Below are 21,741 nucleotides of genomic sequence, written 5' to 3'. Positions count from 1 at the left end.
GTTATTTTTCATTCTACAGGCCAGCAGGTTTGTTGTCATACACATTCACGAAGACCGGTGTATACGAGGTTCAAGACATGAACCAACCACAATTCAAATGTATCATTCTCTGTAAACCTTCTTCTAAACAACATGTCATCAGAATCAGCAAAGACCAATTCTCACCAGGTATGTATGCCCGGGGGGGTACTAGGGTTGGCGGATGAGGGGTATGTACGGACGGGACCTCTGAAAACTGACCCTGTAGAGAGAGTTATTTTTTTGCTGAAAGAGTGTCCCAGAGAGAGACAAAATCGCTAAAAAGGTGACCCTTAGAGAGACATTTTCACAAAAAATGTCTTCGATTTTCCAAAGAATTCTCATTACTTTCGAAAAATTATTTTACTTGCTTGACTTTTCACTTTTCTTTGACTCGAGTTTGTGAAAAAAACCGACGAAGTACCCTCCTCTTGTTGACTAGCTCTATGATAAAACTCTGCACAAAATACTTGAACAAGTTATTTGGTCTCTTCAGTTAACAATACCTTAAAACCTTACTCCACACCTCGAAATTTCCATAACTCGATCATATTTGTGTTTCCTCTGCGTGTTCGAGTTATGGAGACTCAACTGTAGAAGTCTGCAAAAATACGAGAACAAGTTAAGAATAATCTTAGCCCTTCAAGTTTTTTATGTCTTAGCGACATGTAGAAAATTCTGTAACTCAGTGTCTATATGCACAGAACTTTGAAACATAGGCTTAATCTCGGAAGATTTTAACGCAAGGCTACTCTACTTTGTACAATACACGGCTCTCGCGTTCGAGTCGTCCACATGGGATTTATCTCCAGTGGCAGTAGAAGTATGCATATTGGAAAGAAAGGCTGATTATTCTTACCATAGTAATACTTTCCATTAATTTCCATAGCACTTGGATCTGTATTTGTTGGCGATCGTATATGGTGGGTTTGGAAATCTGGTGATGTCCCAGACAACTTCTCTTTGTTAAGGGTACGTACGTTTTTTGTTTTACCAACACGTTAAGCTGTCTGCTTAATATCTTTCTCAAATATTGTACTGTTTATGTTGTTGTTGAGCCCAAAAATGTTTAGCGAGAAACGCCCTTTACGAGTATAAAAGTTGCTCGTTCATCTTTCAGAACATTACCCGTACTTTTCACGATTGAACAACAATTCCAAAAAGTCGCATTTTGCGGGAATTAGTTTTCGCAGTCTTGCCCTATTCTGGACATATTTCTTCCATTTTCCTATGAATTTTTCAATTCTTTTTATAAATTGGCAAAATTTGTAATTCACAGGTTCTAATTTCCGTGGTTTTGCCAAAGAACGCGAAGAATTAGTTCCCTTGAGGTAGTTAACTATACCACCCGTATTATGATACCCATGCCCTCCTCTCCCTTAGCTTCGACAAGACGATTCAACCGGAGCTTCACAAATCACACCGATGGAGGGTTGTTGTACACCCTGTGAAGAAGTGTTTTCGAACGTTCTCCGAGTGATTGGTGTTTTTTCCACCACCCTCCACCACTGTGGTTTGGAAACGTTCAAATCGAGTGTGGAGGAGAACAATACGTCATGGTGCTGTTTGATTGCTCAACCTGTTTCCAAGGTAAATATCAAGGATTGATAGCCACAATCTCGGTCAAAATATATTGAGAATTTTGGTTAATTCCTCGTTTTTAGCAATTTAAAGTTCGGGCGAGAAAGTTGCTTTTGGGCTAATTGGTAAATTGATTGAAATATTTCAATTCAGGAGGGGTTTATAGACTTACAGGCTATATTAAGTATTAAGGATTGATAGTCATCTTAAAGGCTTCAGTTTTAGAAGGGATCGCTACAAGGTTTGATACTGATAGTCAGCCAATCTTGATTGATAAAGCCACTCAAATAAACATATTTTTGAAACAAAGTTTGCGGAAGGGATCTCTACCAAAGGGAGGACAAGTGACAATATTTCCATGATCCGTGGCAGTTACTGTCTTCATGTATTAAAATTTCATTACAAACACTGGCTAAACAGACTGGTCTATAGCTGATTCGAACGAGATTTCAAACAAATTTCCTCTTCAAGTTTGAAAACTTTTCTGATAGAGAACTTATCTACTTTAAGTAATTTGCTCTTCTTACTTTTAGCACCATGAAATGAAAGTTCAAGATGGCGGTTTTGGGAATGCGTCGCTTAAAATTAACAAAGGAGATATTGTTTGGTGGCGTTGGAATAACGCCCAAAACGTTCGAAAGATTATTCAGGTTTGTTCATTGTTTATATAAAAACCTATTCAAAAAGCATTCTTCAAAGAAGTTAAAGCAAAGATGAACATTCAAGACACCAGTTTTCCTTCCTTCTGGCTGTTGATCTTTTCACTGTTGATGGATAAATAAAGATTGCCTGCTTTTCGCAGAATACTATCCATGATATGCACCACTGGAGAGTCTTCTGTGAACTTCTGGAATTTTCCACCCAATACGTCACTCTAACAATAGAAAAGTGACGTATTGGGTGGAACAAAAACAGAAAAGTTGCATAATTTCGCGAAGTCATTGCAGTGGTGCATATCATAATGGCATATAATCACAGTGCTTCGGTACTAAAAACTTCTATCCGCTTTTTTCACAGCTTTCTTCATCTCACATGGACCACACGTCTTCTTTGATCACGTGTCCAGAACAACCAATCACAGGAGCTTTCATGCATCAATTTAATAAAGTTGGAACCTTTGAGTTTGAAATGTAAGACAAGTCTTACATTTACTCCTACCTTTTTCCAAATAAAATTTTTGTTCCCGACATTCGCTAATCTATCAGTGGTTGAAATGGAAAATCCTCCACACCTAACATTATCCCTTCGATTGACATTTGGGTGACCTTTAATTCATGATATGCACCATTGCAATGTCTTCTGACATTACATCACGGAACCAATCGCTCATTGGTGGTAAGTGACGTATAATCAGTCAATACGTCACTTTCAACCAATCAGCTATTGGGTGGAATGGAAGACATTGCAATGAATATGTATTAACTAATTTTTTACTGCAAGCAATGGATACCAAGTAAAAACTTATGCCTGAAACATTTATTTTCTCATTTTCAGGATTGGAGGCCAGCGACGGAAGTTTGGGAATGTTATGGTCGTCCAAGGTGTTCAGGTAATGGTTCTTGAACGGTTCTTGAACCTATCAGAAATCAATTTTCCAAACCATATGCAATTTTTTTTGTATTCGAATACGAAAGAAAATTGCATTCACAAATTGAATTCACAAATATTGTCCTCATTTATAAATTTTCGCTAAGTATTTATTTTGTTAATTTTTACCAACATTTCCAATTATCTCGCTCTGATAAGTTGTATTAGTTTCTCACAACATATGTATTTTGAATTGGAATTGATCTTCCAGGTCAAGAAACTGCAAGTGTCATCGAAACGCATTGTTCCTGATCCTACCATCATATCCATCAACGATATTGTCTGCTGGATGTGGCCCAAAGAAACATTAAGCACCGTGTCAACTTTCGATGAAAATACTTCACTCAGTGAAAACGAAGTCATGCTTTATTCAACAAGGTTTGTATTCTATTTAAATCTGTCACACGCTGCAGGTAGGATTATAACCAATAGTATCATCTCCTACAACGGACTCTAAGAATTGAATAAATTCCAGCAAGAAAGGAACAAAATTTGTGAAAGGAAGGTGGCCCAAGGTTTTAAAAAATCATTCTATCCTCAAAGAGATTAGCCGAGTCCCCGCCGCACCTCACCATCAACAATTGTTGACATCGTAGGTAAAGTATTATTATACAAACAATCAATTAACCTTTGATCTCTTTCAGACGCGCGCATGCACGAAGATTCAATGGTCAGGGCATCTATCATTTCACTTGTGGTTCGGCTCCATTCAGTTCTGAGGTTTGTCCGATCATATATTAGACGAAAGTTCACGTGCAAATGGTTTTGGAAAGTTTGATTATATTTCTTATTGTACCAAGATTTTCTTGAGCTCGATAGAATTCGTTTTAATCTTATGGGATATATTGTACCTGAAAATCTCATCCAATCAACATGATTATCTCCAACCCAATGTTACTTTGCTTTGCATCTTTTCATGCGAAAGCTTTACAAGCTATGATACATTGGGTTTTTTTAGAAAAGATATACCCCTATTGAGGAAGTCTATTTCCGTTCCAAGGGGGTAAGGTTTAAGTATGTTATGGAATTCCATTGGGATGTAACAAAAATCTGTCAAAGGTAACTGGAATTCCATAGGGGTTACTTTTTAAGTCCTACAAAAATTCAGAATTCTAGAAAGGTTTAAACCTAAAATTGCCTAGAATTCCAAGGGGTTACAGCATTTCCAGCAACAAAAGTTTGGACCTCCTCAACAGTGGGTATACGGTTTTATTTCTGGAAAAGCCCATTGTTAAATCATCATTCTCATTTTTACAGAAATCATCTTGTTTGGTTAGTGAAGGAACATGGAGTACTGTTCTTGTCGATACATCTGTTGATGACTTTTTGTTGACTTTAAATCCAGTGAAAGGATATGGACAATCATCTATTCACATTGCACGTGTAAGTTAAAAAAGGCTAAAGTCTTAGATGTAATTGGGGTATAGATCACTGACCTTCATAAACCCTGAACAAAGCTATATCCCCCATTTTTGATCGGAGTTTTTTTGAAAGTGGTATCCGCAAAGAAATCACTTTAGTGTTGAAAGTTTGCCTAACGACAAAAGGTTATATAAAGCTCAGTGGGTACAATCAACTCTGTCTCTCTATAACTCGAAACTCTGTTACTCGAATCTTTATGTAAATCAAACAAAAAGGTTGGATCTTTTTCCTATATTCGAAGAAAATTCTCTGTCCTGATTTAGAAAAAGTGGACTGTATCTAGTTTACTCACCGTACATCTTTAGCAGGAATCTTAGGGGATTCGAGAGAAACTTAGAATTGATGTTTAAGACCAGTGCTAATTTAAACCATTTAAAGTCTCGGTGACTTTATAACCTCGATGTTTTTGTGAGTAAGGTTCTATTATTCCTAATCATGGTTGAAACTATGGAAGGTCTGAATTTTTTCCCGCAATTTGTCTACCTTAGCAATCTTGGGCATAAACCAACTCTTATAATTATATTTTTCAATATTTAGGGTAAGGAAGTGTTGTTCAGTTATCCATCAAAGAAACCGGACACTTGGACATGGTCTATCACTCGTATCTCGGACGGCAAGGTATGATTAAAAGGAAGCTCAAAAGTCAAGTCTGCAGATTTTTCATTGCTCCTCTGAATTTAAGCATACATAGAATTCCTCACACCAATATTTGAAGTTTTTTCAATAATTCAAAGCGATCAGTTAAAATTATTTGATTTTTGATATGCGTAATTAATAATACGTCCTTTTTTCTTTTTTCTATTGGAAATATCCAGAAAGCCTGATTTGGACCCCCGTTTTTCTCTGTTTTTATTAAAATGACATATTCCTGACTTACGCATATCAATTCCGATAACTCGACAAACCTTGTTTAAATTCCAACATTGATTCAATTGCCATATACCGGGTGGTCCAAAAAAAGTTTCCATAAGTTTCCAATTTTGACGTACACTGCTCTACCCATTGTGCTAAGACCATCAATTTTTTTTATGGCTAAACTCTAACTTAATTCAGGGCACTCCTAAAAATTTCAATGTCTGAAACGATTTTTGTAAAATCTTAAGGGCTTCTTAAAAAGATGTCAAAATAGACTTGTTCAAAAATTGACGTCAGAAGATTCAGAAAATTATCAACCTTTTAGCTCGCGTTCTTTTCACTTGTCTTCAAAAGACATTACAATTACAATGTAATATTCTCAAAATGGAAACATTATTTGTTTTTCTCATAGTCTGTGGAAATTGAGAACCATTTCTTACCTGAATGTGGTCGTGTCTTTTATTTCTACTTTGCTGGAACGTACATCTTCGAAATCGAGTCGCCGAAAGACAAACATGAATGCGTCGTACACGTTGCTGAAACAGGTAAGAATTTGCTAACACAATCAATCTGTACAACCGGCATATACCGCCTATCTGTATGCAACCAAAGGAGTGCACTTCTGAAAAATTTAAGAGGGTCTCAGGGTCTAACCGTGAACTTCGCGTTATCTTCTTAGCGAAAAAGAGTCAGGTAAAAGAGCATGGAACTTAGTCTACCTTGATCATACTTGCAGGTCTGGTATAGGAGCCTTGGACCCAGTCTACCTTGATGATGGTTGTGAATACAGTTGACTCTCTCTAATTCGATCTTTAAGGGACCAAAAAGTTTCTTCGAATCGAAGATAGATTCAAATTATAGAGAGTATCTAACAAGGATTAGTCCGAATTATAAAACGACTCGAATTGGCGGGAGTTCACTGTATAACAAATTACTTTTCCTCTTTAGATGACATCACAAATCCACCGAAAATTTCAACAGAAGCTCCCACCGAAGGAACGGTATGTTCTAAGATATTTGCTATACATGTCCACCTTTCTCAGCTTGTCACCCATGCCTGTTCTTTTTGCTAAGTGCAACCCCATTCTATTATCATTCATTGTCATTCAAATTTTGCGATCCTGAGATTAGATGTTATCGGGTTACCTACATATCACGTTCCCAAGTCCACTTAAAGATTGATTATTAACGATGGCCTCAATAAATTTTAAACTGTTCACAAACATTTTGAAAACACCTTCGAGAATGATTAACTTCCATTTTGAGCGATTTTTTTCATGTTTCCTTTAATATTACATATTACATTATTACATACCACGCTTGACATTACGTAATACATGTTTGTGAAAATGATACATGAATTCTTGTCTCAAATTAATGTTTCCTTTGATATTACATGTTACATATCATTATCGCGTTTAATATTACATATTACATGGTGATGAAAATAATACATGAATTCTTGTCTCAGGTTAATGTTTCCTTCGATATTACATTTTACATATTACATATTACGTATCATGTTTGACATTACACACGTAATGTTCATAAAAATAATTCCTGAATTCTCCTCTCAGGTGAAAGTTGGTCAAAAAGTGTTTTTGGAGCACGAAGATGCGGATGCGGAAATCTTCTTCACAACGGATGGTTCACAACCTCTCATTGGAAACCAAAGTACTGAGGTTCGTTCGGATTATGCTTTCTCTCATATGGTCCCTCACACGACTAAAGGTTCAATCTCAAAATAAGTGTCTTGGAAAATTGGAAATCTTGCAATCCTGTTCTGCTTTTGAGATTGGCCTTTTTGTCATATGAAAACATCGACTATTCCTCTACATGAAAAAAAGGCAATCTCAATCTCAAAGATGACCACCACAGTAAAACTCTAAATTTCATAAGGTATTAATTTTGAGATTAAACCTTGTGTCATGTGAGGGACGTGAAGTGTTCTCTCTCTTTATGTTATCTTGCGTTGACTCAGATGGTTTTATTTCTCATAACAATATATCAAGTAGCCTGAATTAGACGTCATGTCTAATTCAATTTGCGAGTTTTCGAAATAAAAAGGTCCTTTTATTTGGCACTCAAAGGTACTCGCTATAACCCCCCCCCCATAAATCAAGTGAAATACCTCACGCAAATTCAATGTGCCAATTTAAGCAGTCAATCTTTCTCTATTTTAAACCTTTCTGGTACCAACAGCTTGTGAAGTGTTGAAAATTACTCTTAAAAAACTTTTTGTATTTTGGGTCCCTCTCCATTTCAAAAAAATATTATTTTGATCTCTTGAATCGAATTAGAATTAGAGAGGGGAGTTGAAATATTATTCCGCCATACTTTGAATATTAAAGTAAGAACATTTACCTTTTCAGACATACGACATGAAATCTGGGATCACACTCTCAAAAGGTGGTGTTCAGTTTGTGCGCGCGGTCGCCAAGATGCTTGATCGAAAACCAAGCCCCATCTTGACATCAGGGTAAGAATTGAACTTCATAAGAAGACAAGTTTCATTATTTTTTTGGCCTTCAGAAAAATCATCTCTAGCTCTTTTCTTCATAATAAAAAATATTAAGAACGGTTTCTCAATCTCAGCCTTATTAAAAAACAAGCTGGATCAGCAACACAAGTCATGGAAGCAGGTCAATGCAAGAAATTTTACAAGGAATTTTCTTTGAAACGCAAGATCACCTAAACAAGATTTCTAGAAGCTTGAGCTAGTTTGAGCTTTAAATCTTTTTTTTTGTGTGTGTCATAGTGAAGGATTATTGACTTACTTTAAGCCCAAAAGTGTGAATTTTCAAATATAGATAGACTTTAGATTTTTCGGGAAAGGTCACTGTAAGCATTCATGAGAATTTCACCATATGATATTTTATCCAATAAGATAGTCATGAAGACAAAGCTCAAAATTATGTTTCTATTGTGAAAACATAATTTAATTAGGGCCTTGCAATACGCTTTGAAAGAGAAAGTCAATCCTGCAAAAAAATTTCTTTGCCTTTTTTGTGTGCAATCCAGTGATGTGTAGGGAACTTGATTCTCAAAATCATAAGAACGGGCACGCAAACTTTCATTGGTTTTTTTTAAGAGGTGGCTACTCTAGCACATTATCATTCACTTTATGGGAAAATTATGTTCGAGGTCTGACTATTTCTTCCTAATTTTATACAATCTTTCGATCCATTTTTCAACTTCTAAATATCAGGCAGTGTTAAGATGACTTCTTTTATTTTCATTTTAGGAGATATTTGGTATTGCCTTCCGATTCTGCGCTAAGCTCAACTGAACTCGATCAACCTTCGAAAAAACTCGTTGAAACGCAACAAGAAAGTTCTAATGATCAAGAACAATCAGAAGCTCTTGAAAAAGAAGACAACAAAGAATTTCAACAAGAGCAAAACGCATCAAACGAGCCAATACAACCAGAGGTTTTAGATAAACGGGATCAAATTATAATTGAAGATGACTGTATCATCTGCTTGAAAATGGATCCAGAATTTGTTGAACATATTCCAGTACAAAACACCCCAGCGAAGGAGGTTGTGATAAGCTTTACACCAGAAGGACCTTCTACTGATACAAATGCAGTTGCACTCTCACACGCAGACGAAGACGAAGATACTGAAATGAGTGAGATCTCAAAAGATACTGAACACAATGTCACCCAAAGAACTGAAGAAGTTGCTAAATTTGATGATGTCGACTATAGTGAACAGGAAGTCACTCAAGCCGATACTATCCAAGATGTTCGAAGTGAAGATGTGACTCAGGTTGTTGTGGTAACTGAGGGTAATAGCCAATCAGGATTGCCTGTCGAGCAGTTGAAGAGTGAAATGTTTGATGATTCCACTGTCAATGAGACAAGTGTTTCTGAAAACGTCGCATCTGAAGAAGCAGAAAAGCAAAGACTTGCTGCAGAAGAAGCAGAAAAGCAAAGACTTGCTGAAATAGAAGCAGAAAAGCAAAGACTTGCTGCTGAAGAAGCAGAAAAGCAAAGACTTGCTGAAGAAGCAGAAAAGCAAAGATTTGCTGCAGAAGAAGCAGAAAAGCAAAGACTTGCTGAAATAGAAGCAGAAAAGCAAAGACTTGCTGCTGAAGAAGCAGAAAAGCAAAGACTTGCTGAAGAAGCAGAAAAGCAAAGATTTGCCGCAGAAGAAGCAGAAAAGCAAAGACTTGCTGCTGAAGAAGCTGAAAAGCAAAGACTTGCTGAAGAAGAAGCAGAAAAGCAAAGACTTGCTGAAGAAGCAGAAAAGCAAAAATTTGCTGCAGAAAAGAAGAAGCAGAAAAGCAAAGACTTGCTGAAGAAGAAGCAGAAAAGCAAAGACTTGCTGCTGAAGAAGCAGAAAAGCAAAGACTTGCTGCAGAAGAAGCAGAAAAGCAAAGACTTGCTGCAGAAGAAGCAGAAAAGCAAAGACTTGCTGAAGAAGAAGCAGAAAAGCAAAGACTTGCTGAAGAAGCAGAAAAGCAAAGACTTGCTGCTGAAGAAGCAGAAAAGCAAAGACTTGCTGCTGAAGAAGCAGAAAAGCAAAGATTTGCTGCAGAAGAAGCAGAAAAGCAAAGACTTGCTGAAGAAGAAGCAGAAAAGCAAAGACTTGCTGAAGAAGAAGCAGAAAAGCAAAGACTTATTGAAGAAGAAGCAGAAAAGCAAAGACTTGCTGCAGAAGAAGCAGAAAAGCAAAGACTTGCTGAAGAAGAAGCAGAAAAGCAAAGACTTGCTGCTGAAAAAGCTGAAAAGCAAAGACTTGCAGAAGAAGCAGAAAAGCAAAGACTTGCTGAAGAAGAAGCAGAAAAGCAAAGACTTGCTGAAGAAGAAGCAGAAAAGCAAAGACTTGCTGCTGAAGAAGCTGAAAAGCAAAGACTTATTGAAGAAGAAGCAGAAAAGCAAAGACTTGCTGCAGAAGAAGCAGAAAAGCAAAGACTTGCTGAAGAAGAAGCAGAAAAGCAAAGACTTGCTGCTGAAAAAGCTGAAAAGCAAAGACTTGCAGAAGAAGCAGAAAAGCAAAGACTTGCAGAAGAAGCAGAAAAGCAAAGACTTGCAGAAGAAGCAGAAAAGCAAAGACTTGCTGAAGAAGAAGCAGAAAAGCAAAGACTTGCTGAAGAAGAAGCAGAAAAGCAAAGAATCGCCGAAGAAGAAGCTGAAAAGCAAAGACTTGCTGAAGAAGAAGCAGAAAAACAAAGACTTGCTGCTGAAGAAGCAGAAAAGCAAAGACTTGTTGAAGAAGAAGCAGAAAAACAAAGACTTGCTGAAGAAGAAGCAGAAAAGCAAAGACTTGCTGAAAAAGAAGCAGAAATGCAAAGACTTGCTGAAAAAGAAGCAGAAATGCAAAGACTTGCAGAAGAAGCAGAGAAGCAAAGAATCGCTGAAGAGGAAGCAGAAAAGGAAAGACTCGAAAAGATTCCTCCCAGATCTGGACCTGTTAAACTGATTCCGGAGTCTGAGTTACAAGCAATCGAACTTGAAGTTTCCCCGGCAGTCATTAAGGCGTCACACACTGAAGTTCAAGTAGAAGTTTTTTCATCCAAAACCTCTACCATTGCTCAAACCTTCGAAATTGATTCAGAATTCTCGACAACTACTTTAAAGGAAGCGTTGGTGGATGATGTTTTGGAAGAGAAATCTGTTTCCGTTGAAGATTGTGTGGATGTCGAATCTAAAGAACGCTTTGTTGAATCACAAGAACATTCCAAACCAAAGAATGAAACAACTGAAGAGGATTTAACAATAGTTTCTGAAGTGGAAAAAGATAAAGAAGAACAATTGATTACTGAGAAGGATGAGCAAAAAGAGGGCGAGTCACAATCTGATCAATTAAATATTGGTCAAGTAGACGAAGAGTATGATGTTCCAGTTTCCAAAGCTGGAGATGAAGAAACAGAGGATTCAAGTAAAGATACTTCAGAGGTCATCGAAGGATCTGCGGATACCGAGAAAGTGGCCGAGGTAGAAAAAGAAGATGCCAATACTCAAGACAAAGAACCAGAGTCTATTGCGATCCGGCAAGAAGTCAAGATTAATGGAGAATCTGGTTCTGTCAAGGATGAGGAAGAATCGAAGATCAATGAAGACGCGATTGCTCAGGAAGAAGCTCCATTACCTGTATACGAGAAAGAATCTTTCGAAGAAGTTTCACGTCAAGAAACATTGACCAAAATTCCTCTGGTTGAAGAAACTGACCATGTTGCTTCGTTGGAAGATGTCAAGGAATCTTCTGAGGACGAGTCGAAACCTGTCGATGTTGAGTCAAACATTGTTGAGGATGATTCAAAATCTGTTGTTGAGACTGGAAATGAAGAATCGTCCAAAGAAACAAAACTTGTTGAAATTGAAGATGTCACAACTGTTGAACAACAATCTGAAAAGGAATCAAACCCAACTCAAGAAAAAGCTGTTGAAAATGAATCAATGCCTCATTTACAAGAGCTTGATCCTGAATTAATAACCAACACAGATGAAATGAAAGATGACGTCATGTCACATGATAGTGGCGTGGAATCGAGGCTGACTCAAAAGGGTGGAAAACAAAGTGACAGTGAGATGGAGTCATCTGGTCCTGATAAAGAATACTTGGACAAAGAGGTACTTTACTCTATCTTTTTTTTTAAAATAATTTCCTGACCAATTCTGAAGAGAAGATTTTTTACGACATCCCGCCCTTTTCTTTCCATTTTTAGCTTAACCAAATTTTGAATTTTTAGGTATGATCGTTTTAAATTCGACCCCCCCCCCTACCCAGTACTATTCACCATGAACATGTATTTACCCATTAACAGCTCTCGCTCCCAGAAAGGGTTAATCAATTTTCAACATTTGGCTTCTTCATTCGGCTTTAGTGTCATTGAATGTTTGTTTGAAAAATTCATTCATTGACATCGAGTCACAATCGTTGTTTTTCCTGTTGATAAAGAAGCTTTTAAAATAGCGAAATCTGCTTGAATTGCCCCCTGAAAATGTTCGTCCACCCCCATGGATATAAAATAGAATGATCCATTAAACTTGTTTTTACTTTTCTCTTTGTTGTTTCAGTGGAAGGCGTATGAGTGGAGTAAATGTATTCCGACCATCAGAGCTTCTTTCCTCAACCCCAACACCATCAATGTAGAATGGAGTTTACCGAACGACGCCAAAACTGAACTCATTAATGGATTCTTTGTAAGACTTTTTCGTGTCATCGATTTTTCAAATGGAAAATTAAAGACCTTATATACCGTAAAATAGTTGAAACTTTTTTTACATAGCTTAAAATAGCTAAAAAACTACATTACTTAAGCATTTAGCCCTCAGATCTACAATCAGCGCCTAAATATACTTTGCTACATTGGAATTTTCGATTTAGGAGGGGTTAAGTGGCTTCCAGGCTATATACTGAGCCTTAATGGAACATTTTTGAGCTTTTAGATCCTGTCTTACTGAGTCTTAAGTCTAATGTTAAAACTCAGAGTTAAGACTCTACTTCCAAACTGTACTTCAAAGCATTTAAAAATCACTTGCGGTTTCAAAGTTTTGAGGGAATTCCCCTTTTTGTGCCAAATATTTCGGCGCTGGTTGTAGTTTAAAAATCTTTTTAAGCCCTAATTTCAGTTCGTGCCTCGGGAGCCAGTGGTGGTTTGACCTTTTACCCAGCCACCCATGAATGACAGATTGTTTATTTCAATCGCTCCTAACTCTTTTCCAGCTTTATGTGGATGGCGTTCCAAGAGGTCACGTGTTTTCAGACTCGACCATTAGCGCATCTGGTTTAAAGGGTGGTCGCTCGTACGAAGTTGCAATCGTTGTTTTTCCTGTTGATAAAGAAGCTTTCAAAATAGCAATGTCTAATTTACTGGTAAGTGCTATACAAACCACACTGAATATGTTGATTTTTCATTATGCACACTCAGTACATATAATCGATTGCGAGAAGTACAACGAATACACTTTTCTTATATAAGAACATCCAAAATTTTTGAAGCCTTTGGATGTTCTTAATTTTTTGATTTTTAAGCCTAAAAATGTTCTTAACTTGTTCTTAGTATTTTGGCCATCTAAGCCTTATGTTCTTATATAGTTTGTTCTTATGAACAAAAACGTGTATGGATATTGGCGGCTCATGTAGTACATGTTACAATAATATAAACTCAGTGGTGATGATCACTTTGTCCTTTTGCCGCAAGAGCTTTTCTCTTCTTTTGGTTTTAGTTTTCATCGAGCAACATTCAGAGCATTTCTGTCTCAAAATTCAATAAAATTCAATGATATATTAAGAATCTGGGCTACATTGTAGCGAAAAGCTCATTTTCAGACTGAGAGGAAAAACAAACTTTGGCTTCTGGTTGATTTTTTACTTCTCTGCCCCTTTTAGTTCATAACTTGTCCAAGTGTTAGCAAAGCGGGTGGTCCAATCATCTCAATCTCTTCAAACCTTACACCTCGGGTGGAGAATGACGATACCGCCCCATCACCCTCGTCGCGTGATGATAATATTACGGAGCCGATTCTTTCATGGATGGCGGGATTCCACCCTGATAAAACGCCCGAATGTTTCACATTGTTTGTGAATGGTATTGCTCAAGAGGAAAAGGTAAAGCTTTTTTATTCCTCGGTTTGTTCTCTTCCCAGTTGCCACACAGCGTTTTTTCGACGTTTATCTAACGTTCACAACGTCCATATAACGTTAGATGAACGTTGAAACAACGTTTTGTGTCAACTGGGTTAGGTACACGTTTTTTTATAAGACCATCCAAAATTTTTGAAGCCTTCGGATGTTCTTAACTTTTTGATTTTTAAGCCTAAAAATGTTCTTAACATGTTCTTGTGATTTCTCTGTTGCCGTCGGCTACATCTCATTGGTTACTTCGTATTCTCATTGACGAGTGGTTTTCTTGCAGACTGTGTTGATTTTGGTTCACTTCCCCAATGCAATATTTTACAGGAAAAATCATATGAAACTCTTAGTATTATCTAAAATCTTTTTATTTGCGGCTCGCCAAAAAATAACTTTTTTGATTTTAAACAAACGATTATTTTGGCACTGAAGTTATTTTTTTTCAATTCCCAACTCAATTAGCTGATAATTGTTAATTACCCTATACAATGGTCCCTTTAAATTCCGACAATAAAAAAGAACAAAAAAATTGTCACCAATTAAAACGGTACTGTTAAATATCAACATTTTTATTTATAAGAAATCTCTTTGAAACATTTGACAGTGCCATGTTATGAAACTCGTTAAAATGGTATTACAGTTGACGCTCTCTAATTCGATTTTCAAGGGGAATTCAAACTTCATCGAAAACGCGAGCTTATCGAAATATAGAATGTCGAATAGTAAGGCGTCGTTTATGAGAGTTTCTTAAGGAAATTTGACGGTGACTTTCAATTTGATCGAAAACGGAAGTTTATCGAATAACAGAACGTCGAATTAGAGATTGTCAACTGTAATTCTTGATTATTGCAATAAAATGATGCTTTTTTCGTTCATTGAATGAAGCGATCATCGCCTTTACAAGAGTCAACGAACCGAATTTGCTAATTTTACTATATTCTTATCGGTTGAGATAGTTGGATTATTTCAAATCATATAAAAAAAATCTTGTTTTAAATCTTATAAAAAAAATCTTTTTTTACAAAATTAAAAATCTATCATTTTTTGTTTACCGTTGTCTTGCCAACGAAAACTGTTTTGTAATTAGACCGTCTATGTCTACAAAAAAGATTGCGTTACGCTGTAGCGTGTAAATATTTCTAACGTGAAACAAGAGTAATCGCATGTAATGTTTTGACTGTCTGTCTGGTGGCTGTTTGGGCCTTTTAATGAGGAGTTTAAGTACCATAGGCAATTTTGTTAGAGATTATATTTGCATTGAGAGGCTTATGTGACCACAAACTTGTTATTTAGTTATCATATATTTTGGAGCGTTATAATTTTAGGTAAGTGCTTTAGTGTGTAATGTAAAAAAATTAGATTTTTTTTAGTTTTGACTTGTTAGAATTGAGTTACTTTATTGGATTATAAGTCAGACTGACGTGTTTGTTTGTCAAGAGATTCTTGTTGGACTGGAGTCATTTATAATGCGTGTAATACAGTAGTATAAGCGTTATATGATAATACAATTATTGTTACGGGATTAGTTAAAATTTGTTCTCTCCATTACTTTTTGCTTTAATTTCTACTATGTCTGAATTAGTCGTCTAGCTTGCTAGACTAGATTCTTGTTTATATTATCTTTCACTGAAGGTATTTAGATTTCATGCATGGTGATCTTTATGATTCTCAATACATCAAGCCTAAAAATTTTCTTAAAATGTTTTTATTTACAGCATTTTGAAGTCTCCAAAGCCTTAGTATGTTCTAAAATTTTTGGGCCTCGAAGCCTTATGTTCTTATATAGTTTGTTCTTATAAAAAAAACGTGTACGCATCCTCTATATCAAAACATATCAGATGGGATGCGTGCAGCGTAGGTACTTCGTACTGTATTTTGCTTTTCTTTCTTATGTGTTAAGATGAGTTTCGAAATCTTCTTTCGTTTTATTTTCTTCGAAACAGCTGAACTTATGAATCGATGTAAAGGTTACACCAAATCTCATGTTTGTTTTAAACATCAATGTTTAATGTTAACGTCAACACTCGAAGGATTTTAAGTGCTGTTTGTTTTAAAACATTACTACACGCTTCTCGTAAATCTTCCAAATACCATTCAATACACTTTTTTTATTAGAACACCCAAAATTTGGCTGAGCCTGGATGTGCTTATTTCTTTTAGCAATTTTCAGCCTAAAACGTTCTTAAATGCGTTCTTAATTTTTCAGACTACTCTGAATCGACAATATCATGCAAAATAAAGAGCACTTAGAATTGGTAAAATTTGGACAATATTTGACTCTCGATTTTAGAAAATCCATCCCTAAGTTCGGTTAAAACTGCTTGAAAAGAGGAAAAATTGTAGTTTCTTTTCATTTTTTTCCTAACTGAGGCTGGGCATGTTCTTACGATGTTCCTAATTTTTCGACGAATTTCAGCCTAAATGTTCTTATAAACTGGGTTCTAATAATAAAAAAGCGTGTATTGGCAATTTGCTCTTCTTTCAAATTGGGGAATTTTACTATTCATCATGATGACAAATTTTCCAGGAAATAAAAATTAGTTTCATGACCAGAATAACATAACCCGAGAGATAAAGGTTGAAAAAGTATTAAGATGACAAGAATAGATTCTTACCTTAATTTATTCTTATAATCGAAGTCTTCTTTTTGAAATATCACAAAGTTGCTAATTTTTATCCTAATAGCGACTATCTTTTTTTCAGACCTGACTGATCTTTTCTTTTTCTTTTTCAAACTTTTTCTTCATTTTCAATCGAAATTAAAAGGAAGGAAAATCGTATCTTTCTAACCTTCGACATTTTTTTTCTCAGCATATTGGAAATATTCGAATTGTAACTTTCAGACTTAGTAATCCAGGATTCATTTTTTATTCTTTGAGGTCAAATCTAGAAGAGTTGAATAAGCCCCATCCCAAATTACAAATGGAGACGTAGAACGGATTGCTTTAAAACTTGGGACTTCAAATTCATTATTATGACCATTTTTATTTATACTAGTTGAGCCCAGAAATCCTTTTACTTTCTCCTTTTACACAAGAGAACTTTTCTGATCGGAGTGTGATTTTTTTCACCGGACAGATTTTTAGGTGATTTTTTAGTACGTGGAGTTTCCACCAGTTCTGTCAACTTAACAGGGTTTTATTTTCCGCTTTTTTCACCCTAGTATCCCTCTATATTATCACTTCTGGTTCATTTCAATTTCTTCTTTACTTAGTTATCGGTGAGGAGAGATTGTTGCGAAATTAACATAAATTTTTAATTAGATATCACCCGAACAAAACAACGAAACGAAGAAATATCATTCTTTCTTGGTTATGAAACTCTTTTATATCTGAATATCACAAATAATAACAATCTACTCTATAGTTTTCATTCTACATTTCTTGTCAAGGATTTGAGAATCTAGATTCTTAATTAACGGTAGCTTAAGCTTAGGTTTGGAAATAAAGTTTCCCAAACTGAAGTGGTACTGGATGAAAATTAAGTTTCCAATACTGTATGTTTTCTGGTGAAAATTTCATTAAGTTTTGTTGAGTGGTTCCTAAGATTTCCAATTTTGTGTTTATGACGCCATCACTTATAATATAAAAATAGCTGTTTAGCCAATTTCTCAAAAAAGACATAACTTAAATTCAAGTAACGCTCGATATCTTATTACACGTCTATTACATTTGAAGAGTTGAAAATGAATCACAGGCCCGGTGGAACAACCATAAAAATGGGGAGGCTGAGGGCTCAAAATTAGATAAAATTTGAGAAAAAAATTCTCATTTGCTCAAAAGTGGAGAGACTGAAGCCTCCCTAGCCTCCCCGCTTCCGCTTGGCCTGCATCCGCAAAATCATATTTTTACAATCTTTGTTTGAATTATTTTTTCAGATAAGACCACAACAAAGTATCGAAGAATATTGTACTGTTCAACTCAAAAATTTGCAACTCGACAAACTTTACAAAATATCTGTCCACGCTCACATTGAAGGTAAGATTAACATCGTTTACTGGTATACTATAAGGTTGCTTTACATACGCTTATTTTTTCAAGTTATTGCATTGTAGCGAGATATAGCGTGATTTTATACAATAAGACTACGTAGATTAAAAGGCCCGAAGGGCTAGAGTAGAATCTCCAGCTATTATTCTCAGGCAAGAACCATCCAGAACGCGCCTAGAACGCGCCGTAATCATGACGAAGGATTGTTTATAGCGGTTCCTTTGTTTTTGAGGACTGCATTTTTTGAAATCTAGCAATAGATTTTACTTTCAATCCGGCGTTTGTGTAAAAACTACGCGCGGGCGTTCTGGATGGGAAATAAGTGGCTTCATTTCCCATCCAGGAGTCTTGATAATTCTAGACCTTCGGGCTTGGAAGTCAATGAATAATGTTAGTTCAATTGATCTGTCAATACGTGGATTCGAATCTCTTAGAAAAACCGAAGAAACGGTTTGAACAGTGAAGCCGTGTGAATCAGTTTTAACTTAAAATTTTGAAAATCTTCTTTTTTTCTTTTCCTTGCAGAAGAGACAGTTTCCTCGAACACTTTATTCTTCACTGTTCCATTCAACAAATCAACATTAACATATTCTGGCGATTTGTACAAAGAAGAAACACAGCAAAATATCTCACTCGCTGACAACCGAGATTTACCTGGTATGTACCCTTCGCTGATCTTTAACTTCTTGACTGGATCAGGTTTCCCATATCCCTCACTGATCTTTAATTTCTTGACTGAATTAGGTTTCCCATACCCCTCACTGATCTTTGATTTCTTGACTGGATTAGGTTTCCCATACCCCTCACTGATCTTTAATTTCTTGACTGGATCAGGTTTCCCATATCCCTCACTGATCTTTAATTTCTTGACTGAATTAGGTTTCCCATACCCCTCGCTGATCTTTAATTCCTTGACTGGATTAGGTTTCCTGTAACTTCACTGATCTTTCACTTATCGACTGGATTGGCTTTCCCTAATAACGTTTTATTGTCCGCCATCTTTCCCTCAGTGATCTTTAATCTCTTGAATGGATCAGGTTTCCCGTACCCTTAACTGATCTCTATAACTTCTTGACTGGATTAGGTCTCCCGTACCCTTAACTGATCTCTAACTTCTTGACTGGATTAGGTTCCCGTAGATCTTTAATTTCTTGACTGGATCGGTTTTCCGTAATAACGGTGCATCTAGTCTTATAGAAAACTCGGACGCCATGTTTCCCTTCACTGGTCTTTAACTTCACGACTGGATTAGGTTTCGCGTAACTTCACTGATCTTTAACTTCTTGGCTAGATCGGGTTTCCGTAATAATAACGGTGTATCTAGTTTTTTAGAAAAATTGTCCACCGTGTTGCTTTATTTCTGGTTGGTAAAACGTGGTTCGAATATTTTTAACTTAAGAAGAAAATGTAAAACAACATGATATAGTGTCCAGCTTTAAAACAGGGAAAATTATACTTCGTGGGGAATCTGTATACAGTGTGTATTTTAGTGTTTGAAAAATTGTGATATCTACGTTCCTCTATGTCCTACAAGTAACTACAGATATTTTTTAATTGTAAATATTTTTAAGTTCATAGACATTTGAAACATTGTTCACGTACAATTTAGCTCCTCTTAACAATATATGCTTTTCATATTCTGAATTCTTTTCAATTTTCATTTCTCAGATTCGTTGCTATCCCAAATCCAACCATCAGAAGAAATCTCTTGTACTGCGAAAATTCTTCAAGGTGAATCCTACAAACAACTCGAAACTGAAGAGATACTACTGATTCAAGAGAGTGTGCCCAGTCTACCTCCACCTGTCTGTGGACGCACTTCCCAAGTCAGTCGCATATCAACTTTAGATACAATCGCTGAATCGGAGAATTCGACTTATCACGATGATGATGCTGTAACCATAACAGATGTTCATGAACACTCTACTTCTGATGTGAACGAAGAACTTCCACAGGATTCAATGTGTGAAGATGTACCAGACAAATCTCAATCTGAACAAGCACTCCAGGAACAGTTTGAAAACATTTCTAAAGATCTAACTTCTAAACTCGTCAGTAAATCATTGGAAGATTTATCGCAGATTCAGAAGGAAGAAGAAGAATTGAAATCAAGAGAAGAGGTGCAGTCACAAGGAACACCGAATCTAGAAGAAACATCTACTGAATTACCAATAGAATCTACTGTTGACGAGAAAGGGGTTTCCATATCAGGGCCTATTGGAAAGAACAGCGAATCAGTGGATGAAACAAAACAGGTTCAAGAAACACCAGAAGAAGATACTCCCACTGGAAAGGTCGAACAAGAGGACCAGGAAGCTGCAACCGAAACTAAATCTATTGTAGCCAGTGATTCTAAAGAAACTTCAGATTTAGAAGAATCAGGACGTAAAGATATTGAGCAATCTGAAGAAAAACCTGTTGAGGCCATTACCGAAACTCTAACTGCCGAAGCTGAAGAAACTCAAGATAACGTTGTCGAATCTGACGAATCAATTGGCAAGTCGCAGGAGATTCCAGATAAACCAGAAGAAGTTGAAGTACGTGAACAGCCTGAAGCCGAAACCGAGGAAACTGTTAAAGAAATACAACAAGCAGCTTCTGAAACGATTGGAGTGGTTACTGAAGAGGCTAAATCCGAAGAAAAGCCTCAAGTAGGAGTTTCTACAGAAGACAGTGATCATCATACATTTGAAGCTGATCAAATACCAGCTGGTGAGGAGCATAACGAGCAAAAAGAAGAAGTGGAAGAAAATAAAGAAGAAGAATCTTCATTAGTAAAAGAAACACAAGAACAACCACAACACGACGACGAAGAAGAAAAGCCACATGTTGCTGAAGATCCAGGAGAAGAGAAGGAGCAACAACCACAAATAGAAACCGAACCTTCTCCAGCTGCTGTCGAGGAAAAGGTTATAGAATCCCAACCGCTAGTCAATTCAAACGAACAAGTCGCAAAAGCCATACCACCAGAAGTTATTTCAGTAAAATCTACAGCTGGATCTGAAATCGATAACAAAGAGTTTGTAGAAGCATTAGAAGCGCATCATATCACGTTTGAGGATGTGACACACCTAGGTATCATTGCTCCCGCGAAGAAACTTTATGACCAGGAGACCATTGACGAGGAAACAGAGTCTGAGAAAGAACTACCATTGTGGAACAAACGCCCAAGCACAGTTGTCGTTTACAACGATAGTCAGGAAGGAAGTGACATCAAACCACAAAGATCTGTATCCTTCCACGAGTCTGATTCAATGAAAGAAGAAGAATCGGATCCAAACTACGAGATTGTTGCTAAAGGTGTTATCGACGGTGTTGTCAGGAACGCTGTTAAAGAAGTGTTATTATCTGGGAAGGATCAACGTTTAGCTGAAATGCAACAAAAGTTACAGGAGATTGAACAGAAGGAGATGATGTTATTGGAACGAGAAATGAGCATCCATAAAGAAGAAGAAATGAAACGCCTCCATGACTTGGAAGAAAAGGAAAAGGTAAAAGGCCTTCTGTATTTTTTTCAATTAATAAAGGATAGTAGTCTGTAGAAGAACAGAATCTTGATAATACCCCAGTAGTATTCAAGAGTTCGTTAGAGAACGCCATCAATAAGTTAAGAAATCATGGTAGTTGATCTTGATTGAGCTAAATTGGTGAGATTGATTCTTTTCCATTTGGAAAGAAGTATTTCAATGAAATAGAGCCTTTTA

At 36.4% G+C, this 21,741-nt stretch overlaps 1 protein-coding gene across 1 annotated transcript in view; it reads left to right on the top strand.

The window, feature by feature from the left end:
• Positions 1 to 21,741, top strand: part of LOC136810367 (titin-like) — a 66,733-nt gene that overhangs the window by 7,678 nt on the left and 37,314 nt on the right. Inside the window, 22 exon segments of the mRNA XM_067066919.1 lie at positions 20 to 168; positions 908 to 990; positions 1,402 to 1,608; positions 2,133 to 2,249; positions 2,617 to 2,729; positions 3,094 to 3,148; positions 3,398 to 3,564; positions 3,831 to 3,906; positions 4,444 to 4,569; positions 5,146 to 5,226; positions 5,876 to 6,008; positions 6,412 to 6,464; positions 7,041 to 7,145; positions 7,836 to 7,942; positions 8,708 to 10,616; positions 10,619 to 12,043; positions 12,491 to 12,616; positions 13,140 to 13,289; positions 13,806 to 14,024; positions 17,926 to 18,025; positions 18,563 to 18,694; positions 19,706 to 21,528. Coding sequence (XP_066923020.1) covers positions 20 to 168; positions 908 to 990; positions 1,402 to 1,608; positions 2,133 to 2,249; positions 2,617 to 2,729; positions 3,094 to 3,148; positions 3,398 to 3,564; positions 3,831 to 3,906; positions 4,444 to 4,569; positions 5,146 to 5,226; positions 5,876 to 6,008; positions 6,412 to 6,464; positions 7,041 to 7,145; positions 7,836 to 7,942; positions 8,708 to 10,616; positions 10,619 to 12,043; positions 12,491 to 12,616; positions 13,140 to 13,289; positions 13,806 to 14,024; positions 17,926 to 18,025; positions 18,563 to 18,694; positions 19,706 to 21,528 — 7,456 coding nt within the window.

This window comes from Clytia hemisphaerica, unplaced genomic scaffold (genome assembly GCF_902728285.1).
Source record: "Clytia hemisphaerica strain Z4C2 unplaced genomic scaffold, Clytia hemisphaerica genome assembly, whole genome shotgun sequence".
Lineage (NCBI taxonomy): Eukaryota > Metazoa > Cnidaria > Hydrozoa > Leptothecata > Clytiidae > Clytia > Clytia hemisphaerica.
The sequence above is the reverse complement of the archived record's forward strand: the minus strand, read 5'-3'. Positions and strand labels throughout refer to the sequence as shown.